General features: G+C 39.3%; 1 protein-coding gene across 8 annotated transcripts; it reads left to right on the top strand.

Moving 5' to 3' along the window:
* The first annotated feature begins 233 nt into the window (after positions 1–233).
* On the top strand, positions 234–19,357 carry LOC105040549 (uncharacterized). 8 transcript variants are annotated; one of them, XM_073254625.1, is made up of 6 exons: positions 234–1,337; positions 1,403–1,504; positions 11,622–11,709; positions 14,443–16,453; positions 16,615–16,706; positions 17,660–19,357. In XM_073254625.1, exon 6 carries the CDS (start codon positions 18,071–18,073, stop codon positions 19,157–19,159), a length of 1,089 nt encoding a protein of 362 aa, XP_073110726.1. In that variant the 5' UTR covers positions 234–1,337; positions 1,403–1,504; positions 11,622–11,709; positions 14,443–16,453; positions 16,615–16,706; positions 17,660–18,070; the 3' UTR covers positions 19,160–19,357. The 8 variants fall into 8 exon arrangements, with proteins under 8 accessions (XP_073110726.1, XP_073110722.1, XP_073110724.1 ...); XM_073254621.1 differs by having other exon boundaries at positions 234–983; positions 1,100–1,337; positions 14,443–19,357; XM_073254623.1 differs by having other exon boundaries at positions 234–1,007; positions 1,100–1,337; positions 14,443–19,357.
* The last annotated feature ends 475 nt before the right edge of the window (positions 19,358–19,832 follow it).

The following is a 19,832-nucleotide window of genomic DNA, read 5'->3' as shown; positions in this document are numbered from 1 at the left end:
CCGACAGTGAGTCGGTGGTACGGGTTCGGCCGCTCAGCCGGTCGGGAACAGTATGAGTCTGTTCCGCCGACATATCTTTGGTCGGATATTGTTGGCAGCCTTTGTCGGCAGTCGTCTGTCGGAGTTGTTGTCGGAGTCGTCCGTCGGTCCGGTCGGTAGAGTCGGGTATCGGTCGGATCGATCCAAGGGTAAGTCGGCATACAGAGTCAGTTGGTATATCCTAACAATACTCTTTCAGTAATTGTTCTATGACATAAATAATGTTAGAGAAATATATGAAAATAAAAAGTTCAGGGTATAACAAATTATTCTGGAAATTTGGATGCTACGACCATGGTCACTCTTCAAATGTTTCATCACTTCAATAAATCACACTGCCTCACATGTGCAGGTACCTGATCATCCTCTCTGGCTTCAAAAACTAATCACGGTGCATTTCAAAACGGGTGGGCTTATGAGTAATGTCCAGAGTGGTTTCTTATATTTGTTGATGAGTTGTTAGAGGTTGTTACCACAAAATGTGAGAAAACTCTCATCATGCTCTTGACAATCGGTAGAATCCAACTAATATAGATTTATCCAGTACGTGTCAGTCTTTTTCATCTAGTAGTTATCGTCATTTTCTAATTATTATTTATTCACTCTTGTTAACCATGATAATGCGGATTAAGAAGACAGAGAGTATCCATGTCCTCACGCAACATTCTTTAGAAAAACTATCCTTGAAACAGGAAGCGCTTGCAAATTGCAAGGACATCAAAAATAAAGCATCGGCTGTTTGGAAATCACCAAGGTGTTGACAACAAAGTCTTTCATTCAGCTTGCATTAGTCAAAAGCGCCTTTGTGCCGCTACACTACCGTATCCCAGGGGGGACAGAAAATAAAATAAGAAACCACAAACTAATTAATCTCTTCACCGTCCCCGGGCACGGTTTCCTCCACCCCAAGATTCCCTGACGATCGAGCTCGGCTTCTGTTCACGGTGTTCTCTTCCCCCATGAATTTGGTCCTGTCCTTCTCAATACTCATCACCTGGAACACCCTCCTCGGCCCCTCCTCTACCCTCGGCTTTTGACGCCTTCATTTTCTTATCACCAGGTTTCCGGCCACCAGATTGTGGTTATTTGATGTTGCAGCGACCGGAAATGCCCCGTGTGTGGCGGGATCTTTAGGTAGGGGTGGTATGGGACAGCATGGCATCGGTGGCGCTGAGGGTCCCGGTCGGACACCCTCCGGCGGGCTCCGGGCGTGCCGGTGCCCGGACATGGACGACATTAGGGTTCTTCTGGATTCCGGAAATAGTAGGTCGGACTCGATGCGGCGTTGACTTGTTGTGGTATGCTTCCAAACCCTAGCCTGCTTTTATAGAAAATTTCTTGAATGATACCTTTAATTTGGAAGGTTCGAGACGGTCCCGCGTTTGTGCATGTATTAATGGCGAAAGTTCGAGATTATCCCGCATTCTTGCGTCCCCCATATACACCATGCTGCAGCTGTGAGAAAGTGAGTTATTCTTGAACATTCTGGTGATAATTAAGTTCCGTTGAATCGATATCCTTTTCATATGGAGGGATTTCTTGGATTCTGTTTTGATATGCTTGTTGAATTCTGGATATGGAATGTATATGTGGAAAGGAGGTGGTGATTGTTTATCTTTATCCTTTTAGATTTGTTAACAGGGTATGTGCTGGTAGCAATCGATTAAATGGTTTGTGATTCGCAGATTATATACAGCAAGTATTCCCATAGAAAATAGAATGAGAATTAATTTCTAGAATTGCTTTAAAAAATGATCTAAGACCTTGAAACCGAATTTATGTGAAAGCAAGTTTTTCATCTTGAATTCCATGCTCACCAGGGCTGATCTAGGATTATTCCGGTGCATAGTCTGAAAACCCAAAAACTTGACTCAACTCAACTCTACTTGAAAGTCAGCCGAGTCAAGTTGATTCAAAGACTCAGTCAAGTACCCAAAGAATCTTGAACCTCAAGAATCAATATATAAATTTATAATTAAACATATATATTTGAATACTAATTTTTAAGGACAAAATAGAGACATATAATTTATTGTGCATAGAATCCATATATTCATACAATAATTAAAATAAAGAAACTAAAATACACCACTGATAACTATTGGACATGTTATCAACTATTGTATATGCATTGGCGTTAAGTGCTAGGTGAGCGTGACAAGTAGAAACCCCGAACCTTCACATTCCATTTGTATTGTTATATTTTTATACTATATATACTAAAAAACACCCTTGAATGATTTGCTTTGATAGAAAATGTGAAAATTTTGGGTATTGAAATGGATTGTAGTTAGTGCTCATGACTCAATTGAGTCAAATGACTGGACTGAGCTTCAAATCTCCTACCAAGGGCTCGAAAACTTGTTGAGTCGAGTTAACTCTATTGAGATTTGAGTCGACTCACCAGTTTTTAGACTATGTTCCCATATGGCTCTAATGTAGTGGTTATTAAAAGATGATAAGTCTTTAGTTAATTATCACCATATTTCATTAATAAGCATTCCATCTAATTATGGCTTTGCTAAATTCATTTGAGTTATTTAATTTTATAATACAAGCCCTTGATCAATTCAAAAAAGATTTTCAATCAGTTCCACAAGCTCATTCACTTTCATGAAAATGAACTACTTTGTTATTAATGTATATGTACCATCATGATAGGTCGACATTTTGTGTAACTTTTTCTAAAGTAATTTAATGTCAAAAAGCTTTTCGTAAAATAATCATGTATCTCATATTGTTGAAGCAATTGTTATAATAACTAGACAGATCATACTAGGCCTCCCATATATTACTATTGTATAAAATGATAAGCATGACCAAGCCTCACTTCCATGATAGAAAAATTATAGAAGGGAGACAAATGGATGGTTTTATTTGAAAACTTCATATTGTTGTTGTATACCAGTATCCGATACCTGAATGTTAAGAAGAAAGACTAGGAGAAAATAATAACATATGATCAGTAGAAAATTGAGAAGATATAGGGTTTGTGAGAGTGGAGAATATATATGATTTGGTGAGTAACAATTAAGAGATTTATTCCTTATTTGACAAGGATTCAGTATCATATAAAAAGGGCCATTCCAAGATATGCTACCATGATAGATGCAATGTATATTCAAAAATATGTTCTGATATTGATATATAGTTCATTTAAATCCATAAATTAATTTATCATCAATTATCATTGAAACTATTTTTTGTAGAGGTGGCGTGGAGTGGGGGACATGGCCGCTTGTTGTTCTATCCCTCATGATCATCTTTGTGGATTGCCAATATGAAGGTGAACGAAGATATAGATTTATCTAGGCCAAGAATAAAAATCTAAAAATTTTAAATTGAACGATCAAGGAGGTAAGTGTAGGAGGGAGATAGATTAAGGAAGTGTTGTCAAGAGCTTAGATAAAGAAGTACCTAAGCAACTGATTTAGAAATCTCAAACGACATGTTCGTATCATATCAACAAACATATCATGATATATCAGTGAAAATTCACCAAAATAATGAGAACTAATATTTCAGATATATCTTATTGTTGACTGCTCGATACTGATTTTTCTTTTTTTTCAGATTAGGATGGGCTAATCCCCACCTTTTCTACCCTATGCTCACCATCTTGGAGGTTTGACTCAAACCAAAATTAAACCTTTGCCCCCATGCTCAAATGGCAAGGGTGATAACATCTAAGCAAATACTCAATGGTGATTGCTCAATACTGATACAAATTAAGGACTCGATTGATATGAAAATCTCATGTGAAAGGTATACATAAAATCCAGAATGGTTTATGCCATGTCGGGAGGAAAGTTTACAAGTAAATGTGTTTAACTCATCTTGTCACTAGCCTTCTCTTTCATTTTCTTTCTCTCCACTCTTCCCCTCAACTCACTTCCTTTGATGTGTCAAGGGGACATGAGATTGTTTCCATTAGCGAAGCTCAGGCCATGGCCTTAAGGTAGAAAGATGATGCAATATACATCTCAAAGCACAAACTCAGCAGTGCTTCCCAGCATTGAGCTCGATAGACCCTTCTAATGATTGGATGGGATCCTTAGGTATGTGATGCGGGACAATTCTAAAAAGAAAATCAATCCTAATAATCAAGCTCTCTTCTGTTCATCAATAACAAATCACGTCCGGCCAGGGGCTCATTATTCCCAGGACAGACAGTATAGTTGCCTATACTCTGCTCAGGAGGCGTGATTGATTGATACGAGACTAAAGCGAGATCAATCTAAATGATACAGACGAATGCCATTCGAGAGATCAGTAAACAATTAGTAATAGAAAATTTCATAAACAGATAGCAGAAATTAAACATGCTCACGAGTAGATGCAAAAAAAGAAATAAGAATGGAACGAGAGAAAATAAAACATTAAACCCGTGAGAAAATCCAAGAAGATGATAAGAATCCGGATCGTGGTAGTTAAGAAACTACTCTGATTAGGGCTCTTAATCTTTTAACCAAACAGATCCATCGATAAAGAACTAGGTCTTTACCAACATCGGATAAAAAAAAATAATAATAATAATCAAAGATCAACTGTTAAGGAACGAAGGTCCTTGACAGCATATGATCTGTAGAATAAGAAATCACTCATTCTCTCAGCACGACAGATGAAAATTCTGGAGGAGACAGATCTTCTCTTGACGGAATAGGCTTGCGTGGGTAGTTGGTGGAGTCGATCATAGTCGCAGAAACACTGAATCTTAAGTAGAAGGAATAGGATAGAAAGTGGACCTCACACCCTCCCCTTGTGGGGCGATTTTGGGTCTCACACCCTCTCCCTCTCGGAGCGATTGACACAAGTATTTGTGGAGTTTGTAAAATCATTCATTGTTTTCTTTCATGAAAGATACAAGGATTTATATAGGACTCTAAGGGTCCTATTTGTTTAGGAATCTCTTATTTTTACAAGGAAGAAATCAACCCTCCACAAAAAAGTAAAGCATTATAATCTACCATAGGAAAGAAATCAGCCTTCAACAAAATAAGTAAGTAGCCAAGAACTCTTAAGGAATTCTAAGGAAGAAATGGAATTTCATGTGGGTGCTTGATGCTTGACACAACTTGGCATGAGCACGGCATATGCTGGCATGCATATTCTTCTCTTGGCATGTGGAGAGTGGTGGCTCCAAAGGTGACATGGACAAATCCAAGTATGGCCCTATGGACCCAAAGCCAAATGCATTAAAATTTATTAACTGAAAATAAATAACTGAAGTAGAATCAATTTAATGAGGCTTCTTCGATCCAAATCGAACTTAAATTATGTTGCCGATTTTTGATGGCTCTGGTGTCCGCACCAATTCTCCCGAGGTGGGAAAAACTCGACCCTGTCGAGTGTGGGTCGATTTCGCTCTGGTGACGCTCAAGTAGATCGGGATCAATGCGTTGCAGCTCTTCTTGAGTGATCCAGGTATCTTCAGACTCCGGTCGACCTCGCCATCTGACCAGATACCGCTGATAGCCTCGACTCCGGGTGGAAAGGATCTGCTCATCCAAAATTCTCTCAATCTGATCGTGTTTTGCTGACATTTTGGCTGGTGGACACTCAGGGATAGGTTCGCTCTCAAAGGTTGGTTCAGGCTCAAATGGCTCACTAGGTATCCGAGTTGGTTTTTTATAGGCGACAAGATCTGTAATGTTAAAAGTAGAGCTAATTCCAAAATCAGAAGGTAGGTCCACAACATACGCATTTGATCCGATTTTCTTTATGATCTTAAATGGACCTGCTCCTCGGGCATGTAACTTCTTCACGGTTCCGGGAGGAAACCGTTCAGGCCTCAATCGAACCATCACATAGTCTCCCTCTGCAAACTCTTGAACACGTCGATGAGAATCTGCATTCTGTTTATAAACTTTATTACTCATACTAATTTTTTTACTGATCTCTTTATGTAGACTCTTGACATGCTGTGCAAATGACTCTGCAGATTCGAAAATCCTAGCATGCATGGGTAGTGGGATGAGGTCTATTGGTTTTCTAGGTTGATATCCATGAACTACTTCAAAAGGACTCATGCCAATGGACCTATTAACAGAGCTATTATATGCAAATTCGGCTCGGGGCAGCAAAAGATCCCAGTTACCCATATGTTCCCCAATCAAGCAACGCAAAAGATTTTCAAGACTCTTATTAACCACTTCGGTCTGACCGTCTGTTTGCGGATGATAGGCAGAAGAAAACTTTAGTTTTGTGCCTAAAAGATGCCATAGGGTTTTCCAAAAGTAGCTCATAAATCTAACATCCCTATCAGAAACAATGGTTTTAGGCAATCCATGTAGTCTAACAATCTCATCAAAGTATATCCTTGCAACTTTCGACGCATCAGACGTTTGGCAACAGGGCAAGAAATGGGCCATTTTTGAAAATCTATCTACAACCACTAGAATGGAATCATGCTTCCTGGCTGTCCTAGGTAATCCCAAAACAAAATCCATACTAACATCTTGCCAAGGACAGTCTGGTATAGGTAAGGGTGTATATAAGCCGGTGTTTTGTTTTCTCTGCTTGGCCACGGCACATGTTCTACATTGGGCAACAATTCGGACGACATCTCTTTTCAAGCTTGGCCAAAAGAACTGGGCTTCTACCAACTCTATAGTTTTATTCCTACCAAAGTGTCCAGCTAATCCTCCAGCATGTAATTCCCAAACTAAAAAATCTCTCAAAGATGTACGGGGGATACACAGCCTAGTTTCTCTAAATAGGTAACCATCCTGAAGGGTATATTCACTACGTTCTCTAGATGGCCCCTTACGTAAAGCGGTAAGTATGTCACCAAAATCTGGACACTCCTCATAATTTTCTTTAATCTTATCAAAACCAACAACTTCTATACTAATGGTGGACAGCAAAGTATGACGACGACTCAGGGCATCAGCAGCACGATTCTCTACACCTGCACGGTGTTTCAAAACAAAAGTATAGGCTTGCAAAAACTCGACCCACCTACCGTGTCTATGATTCAATTTCTTTTGAGAATTCAGGAATCTAAGGGCCTCATGATCAGAGTACAAAACAAATTCTTGCGGTAGCAGGTAATGCCTCCAATATCTTAAAGCTTGAATTACCGCATAAAACTCCTTATCATAGGTAGAATACTTGAGTTTAGAATCGTTAAGTTTCTCGCTAAAGTATGCTACCGGATGACCTTCTTGACTAAGGACACCACCAATCCCAACTCCTGACGCATCGCACGCTACTTCAAAAACCTTAGAAAAATCAGGGAGACGTAAGATTGGGGCATGAGTCATCTTGTCCTTAATGTCTAGAAAGGCTCTATTGGCTGCCCTAGTCCATTCAAAATTTTCCTTTCTAATGCAGTCAGTGATGGGAGCGACTATGGTGCTAAACCCTTTTATGAACCTACGATAAAAAGTTGCTAATCCATGAAAACTCCGCACGTCATGCACACTCTTGGGCACCGGCCACTCAACTATTGCTCTAATCTTTTCAGGATCAGCAGATACACCATTGGGGGTAACAACAAAACCTAAAAAGATGATATGGTCTGTCATAAAAGCGCACTTCTTAGGATTAGCATACAAGCTTTCTGTTTTAAGAACTTGACACACTCTTTGGAGGTGATCTAAGTGGTCTTCCCTAGTTCGACTATAGATCAAAATGTCATCAAAATATGCGACTACAAATACTCCTATAAATGGTCGTAGTACTTGGGTCATCAACCTCATGAAGGTACTAGGGGCATTAGATAATCCAAATGGCATCACCATCCACTCATATAAACCATTTTTTGTCTTGAAAGCAGTTTTCCACTCATCTCCCGGTCTAATCCTTACTTGATGGTAACCACTCTTAAGATCGATCTTAGAAAAGATAGTGGATCCGGCCATCATATCTAACATGTCATCTAACCTAGGAATGGGAAAGCGGTACTTAATGGTGATCTTATTAATGGCACGGCTATCTATGCACATCCTCCATGTACCATCCTTCTTTGGAGTCAGTAGTGCAGGAACCGCGCAAGGACTCAAACTCTCCCTCACAAATCTTTTTTTTATCAGCTCTCCAACTTGTCTTTGTAGCTCAGCATGCTCATTAGGGTTCAACCTATAGTGGGGCAAGTTGGGTAGGGTAGATCCAGGAACTAAATCAATGGCATGTTGAATGTTTCTCATAGGCGGTAAGTAATCTGGAAGATCCTCAGGAAAGACATCATGAAACTCAGCAAGAAGGCTAGCTACTTCCTTAGGATAATCCACCTTAGAATCCTCACGAACTTCTCTAGCAACAAGCATCCAAACTGGTGATCCTTCACTCATGATCGTCTCTAATTCTTTAGCACCTATCAGATTGAGGCTTTTCTTCTTAAGATTTTCTTTTGGTCCATCGCCTATCTTTCTATTAGTAGCCTTAGGTGGGGAAGGATTAATCGTGATCTTCTTACCCTGATGAGTAAAGCTGCAGGAGTTGGTACGGCCATAAATCGTAACATCATTGTCGAATAGCCAAGGCCGACCTAATATGATACTTCCGACTTCCATGGGTAAGACATCGCACCACACATGATCCTGATAGGAATGAAGCTGGATGGGCACACGACATCTAAATTTGATGGGAATAGAGGAGGAATCAATCCAAGACACACGGTATGGACTAGGATGATCTATAGGAGTTAATCCTAATCGCTTAACCGTGTCGGTGGAGATGGCGTTGATACAGCTACCGCTATCAATGATCACCTTACAAATTTTATCGCCAAATTTTATGAAGGTATGGAAAATAGAGGTCCTACGCCAGTCTTCACTTTCCTTAGTTTGGGCTAGGACATACCTAACGACTCCAAGCCTAAGGTCTGACTCAGGTGTGGCATAACCTAGGATGTCCTCAGTACTCTCAAATTGCTCGGCTAAATCTGGATCAGCTTCATAAACTTCCTCCTCAATATTTTCTAGAGTTTCTCCTTCTAATTCTTCTACGAATAATGATCGGTTGGGGCATTGTGCAGCAAAGTGACCGTAACCATGGCACTTGAAGCAATGAGATCGAGAACTACTTCCTTTTGATAACTCTCCTATAGCTCCTTTTCCTTTATCTTCTTTTCTCCCAATAGGATTTGTAAGTGGAGGTCTGTTACTAGGAGTTTGATTAATATTAGGTCTCGATCCAGAAGGGGTTACTCGGATGGGTTCAGGACGACGGGGAGTTGAATATCTAGAAAATCTTTCAAAATCTAAGGCAAGTTGATAAGCTTGTTCCAACGTGGTTACCTCTCGCAGAAAGAGCTCACGCTGAATATCCTCTCGTAATCCAGCTCTAAATCGAGATAAGGTAACAACTCTATCTTCGGCTACTCCACATCTCATGAGGTATTCATCAAATCTCATGATATACTCGGTGACTGATCTATTCCCTTGAGTAAGCCTCTGCCATTGATCTAAAAGTCTTTGTTGGTAAGAGGTGGGGAGGTACTTCTCTCTGAGTTTTTCTTTCATCTCATCCCAGGTTTCTATCGGATCTTGTCTTCTCTGATTGAGAAGACGCTCTACACTTTCCCAATAAAGTCGGGCTTGCCTCATCAATTTCATCCTAGCAAATCTAACTCTCCTTGCTTCAGACATTTCATACCATCCAAAATGGTGGTCCATACCTGATTCCCAATCTAGGTACTCTCTCGGATCTAGACAACCATCAAAACTTGGGGCTTCGACTTTCACATTCCTAAGAATATGCTCATCTTGATCGAACTGGTTATGGTGCGGACGTGCCCCTATAGGTCGATCAAGTTCTAGATTCCTACCTCTTTGTCCTATAGGTAGTCGGAGAGACTCAGGTTCAGGTTGTTTCTGCCTAGCTTCTTCTAATACCACTATTCTCTCATCCATGGCTTTCATAAAATTTTTCATATCATCAAACTTTTCAGTCAGAGCATTAATGATGGCTGCTATATTGGGATCCATATTGGTGTTGGGTGGGGAAGTAGGATGTTGGTACCAGGTACCTGATCTAGTGGTCATGCAACTCTAAAATGCAGAAATAAGGTGCAATAAAATTAAAATGCTTGAAAGTAAAGTACGAAATTTAGAGTGCGAAAATTTAACTTGCAAAAATTTAAATTGCTGAATTTAAACTAAAGCCCTAATCAACCTGCTCTGATACCAAATTGATGCGGGACAATTCTAAAAAGAAAATCAATCCTAATAATCAAGCTCTCTTCTGTTCATCAACAACAAATCACGTCCGGCCAGGGGCTCATTATTCCCAGGACAGACAGTATAGTTGCCTATACTCTGCTCAGGAGGCGTGATTGATTGATACGAGACTAAAGCGAGATCAATCTAAATGATACAGACGAATGCCATTCGAGAGATCAGTAAACAATTAGTAATAGAAAATTTCATAAACAGATAGCAGAAATTAAACATGCTCACGAGTAGATGCAAAAAAAAGAAATAAGAATGGAACGAGAGAAAATAAAACATTAAACCCGTGAGAAAATCCAAGAAGATGATAAGAATCCGGATCGTGGTAGTTAAGAAACTACTCTGATTAGGGCTCTTAATCTTTTAACCAAACAGATCCATCGATAAAGAACTAGGTCTTTACCAACATCGGATAAAAAAAAATAATAATAATAATCAAAGATCAACTGTTAAGGAACGAAGGTCCTTGACAGCATATGATCTGTAGAATAAGAAATCACTCATTCTCTCAGCACGGCAGATGAAAATTCTGGAGGAGATAGATCTTCTCTTGACGGAATAGGCTTGCGTGGGTAGTTGGTGGAGTCGATCATAGTCGCAGAAACACTGAATCTTAAGTAGAAGGAATAGGATAGAAAGTGGGCCTCACACCCTCCCCTTGTGGGGCGATTTTGGGTCTCACACCCTCTCCCTCTCGGAGCGATTGACACAAGTATTTGTGGAGTTTGTAAAATCATTCATTGTTTTCTTTCATGAAAGATACAAGGATTTATATAGGACTCTAAGGGTCCTATTTGTTTAGGAATCTCTTATTTTTACAAGGAAGAAATCAACCCTCCACAAAAAAGTAAAGCATTATAATCTACCATAGGAAAGAAATCAGCCTTCAACAAAATAAGTAAGTAGCCAAGAACTCTTAAGGAATTCTAAGGAAGAAATGGAATTTCATGTGGGTGCTTGATGCTTGACACAACTTGGCATGAGCACGGCATATGCTGGCATGCATATTCTTCTCTTGGCATGTGGAGAGTGGTGGCTCCAAAGGTGACGTGGACAAATCCAAGTATGGCCCTATGGACCCAAAGCCAAATGCATTAAAATTTATTGACTGAAAATAAATAACTGAAGTAGAATCAATTTAATGAGGCTTCTTCGATCCAAATCGAACTTAAATTATGTTGCCGATTTTTGATGGCTCTGGTGTCCGCACCAGTATGGATTGTATGGAACAAAATGATGACAATGATGATCGTATAGAGAACCTTGACCAGATTCTCTTTGTTAGGCTCCTCGTCTGCTAGTGCCTGAATATGAACACATTCAGGACATCTAGATTCTAAATCCAGTGGCCACTACCATGGCTTCTTTTCTTGGGATATGCTTTCAAACCCTCGATTGATTTTGCAGGCAGTTTCTTGATGCTGTATTAAATGGGAAGATTTGAGATGAAGGCATATTCATGCATCTACAGATTTCTAGTGATGTCGTTGTCAAAGTGAGTTGTTCTCAAACATTCGAGTAGCAATATTAATATATGTGTTTAAATTGGAAATGTCTGAATTTAGTATGGTGGAATCTCATGGATGTTGTTTTTAATTGCTTGTTTAATTCCAAAAATATAGAGAGGAGGTGGTTGATTGTTCGGCTTATCTTTGAGATAGGTTAACAGGGTATATTCTGGTAATAGTTGATTAGCTATTTATTATTCATAAAATATTTAGCATTTACTGTAATGAAACTTCAAAATAGGAGATAGAATGAGCATTAGTTGGTGTAGTTATTGTAATCCAGGGTTTAAGTGACTGCATGCATTTTTTACCAAAAAAAAGAAGTGACTGCGTGTATAAATTGTACCATAATGTACCAGTAAGCTACCAGTTTAGGCATGCCCCTTGTGTGAGTGTGATACCGGACACATTGTATGCACTTCTGTATGTCGTCACCGATAGTTGCATCATGTGTCAATATGGTGTCATACTTTGCCAACCCATAATGTACCTGATGCAGGGTAGGGGCCTAGTGCAAACTTCAGAGTACCAGCAAAAGACTAAAGCAGGTTATGCAATAAAAGTAAATATAATTGAAAGCAATTATCAATTTGAAAACTAAAGGCTAAGGGCATAATGCTAAGAAAGAAATTACAAGAAAGGATGACCAGCAGCTTCTTGCTACGAAGAAGGCCTCATTGTCGCTAAGTGCTCATCCAACTAACGCCTTCGAGATGCTCCATGACTAAGGACTCCACCAACTAGCTGCTTTGCTGATTCCTAGAAATAGAATCCGTGAGGGTTGTGCAGAGTTTTCCATGTTGAAAGAGAACACCAAAGTGTACCCATAAAAGAAGCTTTAATAATTTTTCAACATTCAAAGCTAAGTACAAGAGGGCATATTTATAGGCTATGGGGTTTCCTACAATGCCCGGAATATCTAGGTACCCCAAGAGTCCGTAAGGAATAAGAAAAACAACTCCTAAGCTAACTAGACTAAGTAATCTCGTTGCTTGGCCTTCTAGGAGCAATGGTGATCTATCTGCAGTTAGTTGCCTTTCAATTGCCTTCAGATGATCTGATGGTGAGGAGGAGTACCATCATTTGCCTGGGATTTGGAGGTGTGAATCCTTCGGACAGTAGGCTGCTACTATCAGATGCCTTCTAATGGTGGATGGTGCATTGTTGGTAGGGTTCTCAGGTGCAATGTCACCATCAGAAGCTTTTTGGGCCCTGATAATTTGTTCTTGGGCACATTTTGATCTCGGCCTGCATCAATACCATACCAATAAGGTTGTCGTATGGTTACTGGTACTAGTACTCAAATCCTTGGCTTCAATAATGGGACTTAAGCCTTTGAAACCTTCTTATGTGAAAGGTGTCTATGAACTCTAGAATGATTTACAACACGGAGGAGCAATGTGCCAGATTGTAATCATGGGAACAATAAATGAGTGACAAAATGTTACCAATTTAACCTATTTCCTTTTTTTTTTTGGGTAGGATAATGCATGCATATCTTTCACTAATGATGGTTGCTTTGATCGGGTCAACCATTTTTCATAATGTATTTGATTCTTGGAGTATTTAGTATAAAAAACAAAAATTTCTATGCTAACAACTCTGATGATCGACTATTGTCAACACACGAGTGTAATGCAACTACTGACATTTAGAAAATTCATCTTCACATGTTTATATTTTCAATTTCCCTCATGTGCATTGCAGTGGACAAAACTAATAAAACTATAAATTAGACCTATTTGTCATTTTGGAAGCTAAGCTATGCTATGCTGATATCCTCCTACAACATGTTATGTTACATTAAGAATCATATATTACATCCACCTAGATGACTAAGTATATGTTTGAAAGGATATTTTCTGTAGCTCAGATTATAAACAATTGGGCTTCGCAAATATCAACACCATAAACTCTTCCTTCTTTAGCATGAGTCCATCTTGTAATTTGTTTTCTTTCCTCCTACATCACTGGTGTCATTCAACAAATTTTGAGAACTCATGTTCCTTAGTGTCTTTAACCAAGGCCTTGCTATTAAAATTATCACACATCACATATTTTAGCTAACTTCTAGCAATTATCTTGAGCCCTGAGCCTTCGACTAGGAACCTTTGTTATGTCTCTATTTTGTCAAAATCCCATCAGTTTTCTCATTGACCTACAATATTGTGGATAAAGCAGCTCCATGATTAAATCTAGGATGTATTGGTTTACTTGTTCAAATATTGCATACTAGTTGGCTGTCGTCCATACAAGAAGGTGACATACAACATTGCTTGCCAAGCTAGTGGAGAGCTAGTCAGATTCACCTTAATGAAAAATTCTTGTTGCAGGACCAAACACAAACTTCTTATAATTCTTAGAAGATGGAGAAATATACATTCAGCCATGAATTAGAGATAAAACATAAAGGTTGCATTGCTAAAGCTTCTTCAGCAATAATCTACTTTTGGAATATAAAATATAATCACTGCTATCTTACTAGAAGCTTTCGACCATCTTGTAATGCATGTGGCAGCACAGACTATTTGTTTGGCTACCTCCAAATGGTAATTTGAGCTTTGAAGTAGCTTCGGGGGTCCCGAGGTTTTATTCTGGCAGTTAACGAACAGCTTGTCTGGATTTTTTCTGTAGTCATAAAATTTGAGCTTGTCAAGGTAGTTTGATGCTCTTGGGTGGTATTCATGTATTATTTTAATATTTGGTCAGTTCCCTTTCAGGATTCATTGCAAAGTAGATGCTTCTTGCTCTGTCGACCGGCAAACTCAGAATGAACACATTGCATTGCCTACGATTAAGGCTTAATGCCGTTTGCCCTGGCTGCCATCTCCTGAAGCAACAGAATTTTGTGACTTTCCCTGAAGTCTATAAAAGTTAACCTGCAGTCTAATATGCTTTTTGTTATTCATAATTTATTTAGATCTGGCAAAAAAAAATCAATCAGCAAGGTTGCTGATTTAGGATTGCATGCACTGGTTTATCAGTTTTTGCTGATTTTATCGGTTTTAAACACTAGTTAGTTGATCTTTTATTCAAAAGTATTTCTCCATTGCATAGACTGCAACATACTTATTCAGTAAATAATAACAAAGATCATGAAGTTATCGGGAAAGGAGGAAATAAGGCTTATTGCTTAACATCATAGAAATAATTGGGATGTATGGCTTCTGTTCACCAGTCTAGCACGTTGTCAAGGTCCATGAAGAGCAGTTGCAAGTGCATAGCAACTAGATTTTCATCCAAGCCTTTTGATTTTGGCACTATTTTTCAGATGTGCGATTTTATAGTTTCATCTTATTAGGTGCATTTATACTTATTTCAGTTTCACTTGCCATCTTATTTGTCATATATCATATGATTTTAGTATTTTTCTTGTCCTTGTTTTTTAAAAAAATTTTCTGATGTCTTGTTCTTGGCGGGGCATTAGGATTTAAAACAAAGACAATTTCATTCTTCAAAAAAAAAAAAAAAAATCAATTCTAAGTTTTCATGTGATATGCTGTTGTCTGAATTCATAAGGCACCTTTTGTTCTAGCCTGCGATCTATAAAATTGTAGAACATCTGGTAACTAGTTACAACATATTTATCTTTGTTATTTTTCTACAAGTTATTCAGTCCTATAATTTGTGCTATAATTCCCGGTGTACAACTTTTTGAAGTAGGAAGCGTTACAGCTTTCTTCACCATAGTGATGCCTTTGGTACCGTATATGGTCATAATAGCCCAACTTATTATTAGTGCAACTGCTTGTTTCATCATGTTCTTTTACCTGCATTATCTTTGTTTTCATGGATTTCTTTATTCTAGATCCATATTAAAATTCCTAGTATGGTGACTTTGGAGATGGGGGATTCCAGTTATGAGAATATATCACAGATTGATTTAGTAAATCAGAAACTTTTTATTGTTAATACAATTTGATGTATTTTAAATAACGGCATTCCATAAGAACTGGAGAAGGAAAAAGATATTTGTAGAAAAGTTCCTATGAAGTTCATAAGAGAAAAACATCTACTGGGGTTACACTATGGGACTTCGCTTCCATTGCTCAGTTTTGCTCGTGGATGTTTCTATACAAGGAATGTATAATGTACTTATCCTACAACACACACACACACAAAAAGCTGGTATATGTAAGTGAAAATTTCATGACACTGACAGAATTAGCCACATGCAACAAACAAAATGTCAGAATGCTGTCATCAAATTAGAAGCGGTATGGAGATAATCCAAAACAACAAAATCTAAAAATTCAATCAGCAATAAAATCACAAAGCTTCATCATGTTGGAAATAAATGTTAAAATTACTGGTTGCACATAACCTCTTGCTAATTATGGTTTAGGCCATACTTAGTAACTTTAGTTGATTCACTAGCATGTATGCAATCTTGAGGATGATGGATCCAGTATAATGTTGTGCTTTAAAAGGGAGAACTTTATCTGATTATATGCATTCATTGAGCTTGAAAAGGAAGTACTTTATCTGATTATATGCATTCATTGAGCTTACATCTATTCTCAAAGCCACCATGTACAGGTAAGGTCTTTAAAGTATATTTTAAGATCTATGTGCTTTGAGGACACTTAGCAATAAAAATCCACACATTATGTTGATGCAGGCTTAATGTACCTTTATGTTTCTAAATTTGCACAGAAATACCTAGAAATAAAAAACTTGGAGTGCTGAGAAACTCAAGAACGTCTCTTACCATAACAAATTGTCTTGGCGGTAGGTGATGCATTATTTGACTCTGTCGAGTTCAATTGCTTGCTGGTCAACGTGTGGGACGAAAATTGCTGAGTCATTGTGTCAAACACTACCTGGACTTTGTAGTTGCAACCTACTAAATTACACTGGTTTATTAAGTTGGTTCTTTCAACATGTCACAGAGTAGGAAGCCTACTGACTAATGGGAGATGATATGAAGTATTTTTGGTGATCTTTCCGTGCTGCATGTTGAAGGCCAGAAACAGTGATGAAGGTAAACTTCGTAGAATTGCTCGATGTGTTAATAATGGAGACTTGACTTTTCTGAAACCTATTGGTAAAGACAATCTCCCAAGTAGCATGTTATTTCTAGTGCAAATGAAACATGTAGTTCATCTTGGAAGATTTAGTGGTAGCCTGCTGATCTGAGCATAATCGCATAAAAAATTTGAGGGAACTGTTGGTTCTAGAGGCTTGAAAGTCATTTTAGCAAAATGATAAAGAGGGCTGCTCAATGGATTTCAATATAGAAGGACATACACATTGTTATAAAGTTGAACTGCTTGGTATCATTGTTAGTTGCGATGTTCTCAATGCCCCACGTTTCCCAAACTCTGATGGATTTAATAAAATCATAGCTGCATTTCATTTAGCTGTCTGTCTATTGTTTTGATGAAACTGGATAGTCTGAGCCCAGCAGAGGTCTCATTTTGGAGAAATTCCATCCCTTTGTGCATCTGCCATTTTCTTTATATCAGCTAATGGATGGATTCTATCAGCTGAGAATATGTAAATGATCCTTCACTTCTTTTTGGTGCAACCTAGGGTGATAGATGAAGAATCTGAGTTGGCTATCAAAAATTCTGATCTATAATTTCTCTTTTCAACAGGGCAACCAAGTTACGGAAATGGTTTTTCTTGTGTAGAAAGTTATGGCACTAACTTCTGTGAGGCAACCTTACTTGTGTACATTTCGTACTTCTGCAAACAAGCCGATGTTTTAACACCTACATTTAAAAAAAAACAAAACAATGCATGCTCGCTTATTCCACAATTGAATTGATTAAACCATCGAGGGGTTGTGATAATATGAATACAATAACAAATTACTAATGCTTTCTTTTGTCACAAATCAAAAGCACTGGCTCCCTCCCTAGGACTTCTTTCTTATGCAAAGGTTCCGAAATGTAAATTATAATAATTTCGACAAGTATTTTATTGTAACAGAATGTGTCATGTGACGTCAAGTTGAAGTTTTGGACTGCTTCGTTTTCCTACTCTGGATTAAGGAAGAAAAATAGATTAAAAGGTGGGAAAAATGGCTCGCTACTTTCTACGAACAGATGGGCCTTTCAAAAGGCGGGCCGGGTCAGTTTCAGCCCGGGTCCACCTTGGGAGGTCGGACCGCCCAAGGTACGGTCCATCTATGGAGCATCCCGAAACCAAGCCGGCGGTTTCGCTCATAAACATGTCGTGGTCTGAAAGATCCCGAAACTAACGGCTTGGCTCGCTCCCTCGCCCCGTGAATTCTTCAACCCTAGATCAGATCGAGGTGTTTCGGGGGGTGGGGAAACCTCAAGGTTTCGATCTTTCTCCACTGTTCCATTATCCTGGGGTTTCAAGAGTGAGGTTTTATTGATGGAGAGGCTGGGGGACGACGTGCTAGGGCTGGTGATGAAGAGGATCACCGATAGGACAGACCGCAAATCTTGTTCGGAGGTCTCGAAGCAGTGGACGAGGGTGGAGGGCCTCACCCGCACTTATCTTCGAGTCCTCGAACCTGCAACCATGCCTTCTTTCCTCCCAAGGTTCCCGAATCTGGTAACCCTCGAGACCGGCAAGAGAATTCCTGATTTCAGCCTTGAGATCTTGGCAAGAACGTGCCCCAACCTCCGAACCCTTAACCTGAATGTCCATCTAAACCTCACGGTGGTTCGAGAATTCGAGGACTTGGCATTGGATGATGTCAGCGATAATGGGTTGCGTGCCGTCGCTGCCGGGTGCCCGCGGCTGATGAATGTCGCGCTAAGAAGGAGAAAAGGAATCGGAGATGTTGGTGTTGTTGCCCTAGCAAGGAATGCCAGGAATTTATCAGTTCTTGATTTGTCATGGTGTGATAGCATCACCAATGAGGCGATCTGCGCGATTAGGACGCTGAGCTCGTTGACAGTCTTGTGCCTCCAAGGATGTGCCTTGGTCACAGATTCGGGCTTGTCTTATTTGGCGATTGGATCGTCCTCGAGAACTCTAAGGAAACTGGATCTCTCTGAATGCGATCAGATTACAGATGCTGGTGTCTGTATGTTGTCGGAGATGTCTTGTTTGCAGGAATTGAGTCTGGCAGAGTGTGGCCCAGCAATTACTGATGTAGGTGGTGTTGCCGTTTCTGCAGTTCATAGTCTCACGAGATTGGATTTCTCATGGCTCATTAATCTATCAGATGTGACGCTCTTTGCTGTGGCTCGCAACTGCAGGAATCTGGTGAAGTTGAATGTGACAGGTTGCGAACTGATCACTGGTGAGGGGATCCGATCATTCTCAGGCCACGGGTCATTGGAGATCCTGGTGTTAGTTTCTTGTTGTAATATCTCTGCTGATGATGTTGAGCATACGGTTCTGGAATGCCGGTCTTTGAGGTATGTGGGGTTGGACAGGGCGCTAAAGGGCTGGATGTCATCTTCAGTGCAGGAGAAGCTTAGTCAGATGTGCAGGATAGATTGGTTCTGAGAGGCCGATCCACTGACTTGTGTTGGTGGTTCGATGCCTGCACCTTGAGGTCTATTTGTTTTTCTTTTTTCCTTTTATTTTGCTTTTGAATTGTCATGATCTTTTATATTTATTATGTCTGCGCTTTTATACGGTTGCAAGTTAATTGGATGATTTTCGGCACAATTCAAGTTCTATCTGCTGTAGAATGATCAATGATGCAGCTACTGGATTTTGTGTCATTAAGGTTATGGTTATGAAGAGGACTTACAAATTCGATGTTTTTGCATGGTTGGTGGTACTGAAAATCTGAGCAGTGCTGTTCCAACGTTGTGAGACTGTAGCATATCACTCCACATGCATGAACATCTTTGTAAGAAGTCTTTTCTGTTTTCTATCACCATGATATATTGTTAATTCAGACTTTTAGTCTGGAACTTGTTGGAAGCGGGTAATTCTACCCCTGCATTGATGTTATGCTTATTTCCATGAATGTGTGAAGTGTAGTCCATTTGTCATGTGTGCCAAGCCCTGCACAAAAATTGGGGGTTGGCTTTTGTATACATGGCATGTATATGGTAAGCATTTATTTGGCATGTGCATATTTTACATGCAGTGGAAATTGTAGTAGTAGATTTACTCTTCGCTTTGCTTTTTATCTTTCATTTCCTATGATAAGCTGGAATGCATCATT

The sequence above is a fragment of the Elaeis guineensis genome, chromosome 3, assembly GCF_000442705.2.
Source record: "Elaeis guineensis isolate ETL-2024a chromosome 3, EG11, whole genome shotgun sequence".
In the NCBI taxonomy this organism is placed as follows: Eukaryota; Viridiplantae; Streptophyta; class Magnoliopsida; order Arecales; family Arecaceae; genus Elaeis; species Elaeis guineensis.
This window is presented reverse-complemented; position numbering and strand designations above follow the sequence as displayed.